Consider the following 4,312-nt stretch of genomic DNA (forward strand, 5'->3'; position numbering starts at 1 on the left):
AACTGCAGCTCTGCACTTCTGTGGCTGATGAGTCTGAATGAGATGGAACTCGATGGGTATTTATTTTCTCTCAATTTATTTACTGTTTCATTTCATTTCTGAACCTCATAATCAGACGGCAATTAGTGAAGCATGAATCACAGAGCAGCTCATGGATGACACCTGCATGGTCTGACTATATAGACAAAGCTAGTTTTTTTCAGTAAAAAGCTTTATTGTTTTTTGCAGCACAATACTGATAAGATTGTAAATCTGCATCAAAGCAGCTCATAAAATTCCTATTCATAAGTCAACTTTTTGGCCCACATCTTTCATGGAAGAGAAAAAAAAACAACAAATTGTGAACATTTAAGAATCTTTAATTCACACTAGTAATAAAATTGCATTACATTTCATAAAATAAATGTTCCGGTTTATATATACAGAGAAAACAGACTGTACATACCCTCCAGTGAACCATTTCTTCAAGAAAAGGAAAAACAAAACCTGAACAAATTTCACAAAAACATACAAGCAATACAGTGCTCAGCTAAGCAGGCACAACTGTACATCAAAATTTGTAACTGCTCAGTGTTGGGGGAGGGAGGAGGGGGTGTGGGAGGGGCAAAAAGTTGAACATTTACAATACAGTCCTTAAGGACTGATAAAGGTGTCTTAAAAAGTATTGCAGGCGAGCAGACGGACGCTTGTCTTTTTCTAAGTGCAGCAGAACATCCATCTGGCGTGGTAAGGTGTGGAGCCGATTGTTGCTGCAGGAAGGTCCCAACTATTGAACCTGCGTCTCAAAGCTGCCGTTCAGTTGGCCTTCTTCATAGTCCATTTGACACAAAATCATGTTGTTTTTTAGGAAAAACTTGTCTCCCACGCAAAACCTGAAACAGAAAGCAAAGCCACTGTCATTAGAGACAAACTCCTGGAATTAGCTAAATGATGTGTGTGTGTTTGGCAGTCAGAGCAGTGGATGATGATTCTGTTTGACAGTACAGAGATGTTTCACATCACACAGACCACAGAATCACAGATTCAAAGCCCGTTTTCATGGACATCATGAATGGGTGACCTCAAATAAAACTATTTCAAATGACTTCAAATAAAAAAGCCCGTCCTATTTGAAAGCAAACAGACACGACCGTTGGCATCCAATGAAAGGCAGGTCAACTCTCTTTTTGGCTGGGTAATACGCCGCGGCGCCGCAGGAGTCTCACAGGAAATGGTTAGCTTTTTACACACCAGTTTAGCTCTAGTGCTCAAAACCATTTTTTCCCCCCTTCTCAAACTCAACTGAAGAGGGAAAATAACCCACAGCAGCCTGGCGTCCCCTTTTTCTGTTTGTGTGACACAGTGGACACAGCTCCATAATGTGACTTACGGAGAGTGAAGATAAGAGCATGGCTGAAAACAGCTTGCCTCAGTAATATGCCAGGCTTATAACACATTAAAAACAAACCCAAAAAAGCTGGTAACAGCCACAGCCATGGCAATGCTCTGCCAGATGAGACCCGGCTGCATGTCTGCCAGCTGAGATGAGAGACAGGGGTCATAATTCCCTTACAGCAGGTGTTCACTATGGTAACTGAATCTAGACTGCACAAGGTTAATGGGCTTATGCTGTGTGAAGGAACAGGGTCACAGCACCCCTGACAAGCATGCAAAGGATGCTTCGCTTTCAGACCGGGACCATTACCTACAAAATATTAAGGGTCGGAAGCAAAATTTGGGTATGTCATATTCTATAGATGTCACAGCATTGGCTTTGTGTTCTCTGCAGTTTTATGCTGTCCCTTTGGTAACACTGTACTATATCTGGAGAGTTCTTTTTTTTTTGTTCTTTGTTATACAAGACATATTTTGTGAGTTCATTCCAACTTTGAATAGATATTTTTCATTCCTACAACTTACATAAAAAAATTAAGTCACAATCAAATGGAAATAGTATTTTCAGTATTTTTCAAGCATGCTCTTATAGCATTTTCTCATAATGAAGAACATATATAAAATAATATAAGATTAAAACTGCTTTTCTGAGTATTTCTTTATTCAAATCATGATGAATCAGGAGCAGATGAAAAGCAGTCATTTGAAAAAGCTCAGACTTGTGACGCAGCAACTGCCAATGGTTAGCTAACAATTTTTGTTTACAATTCTTTGGTATCCACTTGCAGAGCAATAGAAACATAAATGTCTTCATTTTCTTCATCTGAGCTGCCATCTGGCTCAAACCTGTACGGCTGGATAGCTCTGATATAGTTTTTATTATTTGTTTTATGCCATTCTAATGTTAGCTTGTGCTTCTGAGGTGCTGCTAGCAAGAGAGAGTGTAAACAAAGGGCTGATGGGAAATTAGCAGAGATAACTTCTGTGCTGATAGTCCCGCCCACAACCCAGATTAGATTTTCTGATGTCATTTTCTAGAACCATGTTCTAGAACATGACCCCAGTTTTTTGATTTTTGGCTAAAAATTGCATAATCATAACTAAAAGACGACTAGGAACACTTATACAAAATATGTAATTGGAGTGGGTCTTTCAGAAAAATCCAAAGTTTAAGTTTTAGCCCAAAAAATGACATTTAGTTGCAGTTTTGCTTATTTACTTTCATAAATCTGCATAAGGACAACACTTGCTTTGACTCTAAAACACTATGTTGTTGATATTGGTTTGTCCTTTCACATTGACTTTACCCTTATCAAATAAAAACAAAATCCTGAAGAGGATCTGGTATAGAAGCTACCAGCCATTTTCTTTCCTTTTTGTTGTTGATTTAAGCTCCCCATTCTTACCTCTGGTTACAAAGCTGACAGGCAAAACAGTCCAAATGGTAAACATTATCTCTGGCTCTCATCACCATTTCAAAGGCTGGGATCAGTTTACTGCAAGCTGCACAGTTCCCTGTTGTACCGAAGAGCCTGCAAGGCAGAAAGGAAAAAGAAGTCAGAGATCAACCCACCTTCTTTTTACTTGTTTTGTAATAAAAGAGCGAGTCAGTGTGGCAAACCAGCAGGAACAGGGCTGCTGAAAACATGTACGTGAAGTAAGGAGTGTCAGAAACAAAACGCACTACTCGACTTATATTCTAAACAGGTATTTTAATTTCAAAAAGGCAAAATAATTTTTTTGCTTCCCCAAAAAAATCCTCATAAAAAAAAAAAAAATACAGTTTGAGATTCAACAGCCAGTATTATCTCACACCTATCTCTAATGTAACTTTAATATTGTAATATTTTCTTTGGCATCAATCATTTTTAACTCAAAGCTGCCAATCAAAAATGTTTTAAAACTCACTCCCCACTCTGAGTTACAGTTTCTTGGTGCAAAACCTAAAAGATTTAACTTGATTTTTCAGGGTTATGAGGCAGGAGGCAAGTAAGGCAAGTGTTAAAGGTCAATAATGCAAAAAAGAAAAAAAAAAGAAGGGATTGAGCTTTTCCTCAAAGCAGAGCAAATTCCCAATTCTTTTCCCGTTCAGATTTACATTCTCATTGTTTAAGCTTCTGTCTCTGTTTAATTTGGAGATTTGGGATCACAGATAGATTTATATATTCTGCAGGAGAAGGATCGCTTCACAGCTTTGCATGAGGCGATAAGGCAACTGCAGATTGTCATTCTGGCGGTATGTTAAACACTTTTCGCCAAACTTGTGTGGCTTTGACAGGGGAGCCGGAGTGTTGATATTCTGCCTCGTTTGTGCTTGTCCCATTCAGCTGCCTTCACCTTGTTAAAGGAAACGTCTATCCAACAGCTCTGCTTCTAATTAGGGGCCACTGCCCCATAGTTGCAGGAGAGACAGAAACAGAGAAAGCTTGTTATGTTTCATGAGAGGGATTCACAGGGTGTTAAACTGAGACATTGTTACAACTTGTTACTGAATCAGTAAAAGAAAGGAAGAAAGAAAAAAGTGTGTTCTCATACATTTGGCATCTGCCACCCCAGAAGACTCTGTAATGCAGGGAATGTGGGTTTTTGTCTTTCTCAGAGCCGACAGCATATGCTTTTCCCAAATGTCTCATTTTATCAGACAACAGTACAAATGATCTCACCACAAAACTGACCTTCTTATCATCATTTTCCATCATTCACCCCCAGTTTTGTTAATATCTTAAATTTTCCATTTGATTGTAACTCATTATTTGCTTTTTCTTGCACAGAATATAACCTGCTGATCTGGATCATCGCTCAGTCTATGTACTAGACGTAAAAGTACGGTGGACCTGAAGTGCCAAAAATCAAAAATGTATTAAAAATCGGAATGACTGTTAAAAAAAATACACTTTAGAAATAAAAAAAATTCCAGAAACTAAAACACAATTCCAAG

General features: G+C 38.4%; 1 protein-coding gene across 1 annotated transcript in view; it reads right to left on the reverse strand.

Moving 5' to 3' along the window:
- Window positions 1-343: 343 nt before the first annotated feature.
- The window catches only part of lmo1 (LIM domain only 1), a 28,195-nt gene continuing 24,226 nt past the window's right edge, over window positions 344-4,312 (reverse strand). Inside the window, exons 3-4 of the mRNA XM_024295891.2 lie at window positions 2,781-2,906; window positions 344-872 (exon numbers count right to left, since the gene is read on the reverse strand). Coding sequence (XP_024151659.1) covers window positions 767-872; window positions 2,781-2,906 — 232 coding nt within the window. The 3' untranslated portion in view covers window positions 344-766. The remainder of the gene's footprint in view (window positions 873-2,780; window positions 2,907-4,312) is intronic.

This window comes from Oryzias melastigma, linkage group LG3, assembly GCF_002922805.2.
Source record: "Oryzias melastigma strain HK-1 linkage group LG3, ASM292280v2, whole genome shotgun sequence".
Classification (NCBI taxonomy): domain Eukaryota; kingdom Metazoa; phylum Chordata; class Actinopteri; order Beloniformes; family Adrianichthyidae; genus Oryzias; species Oryzias melastigma.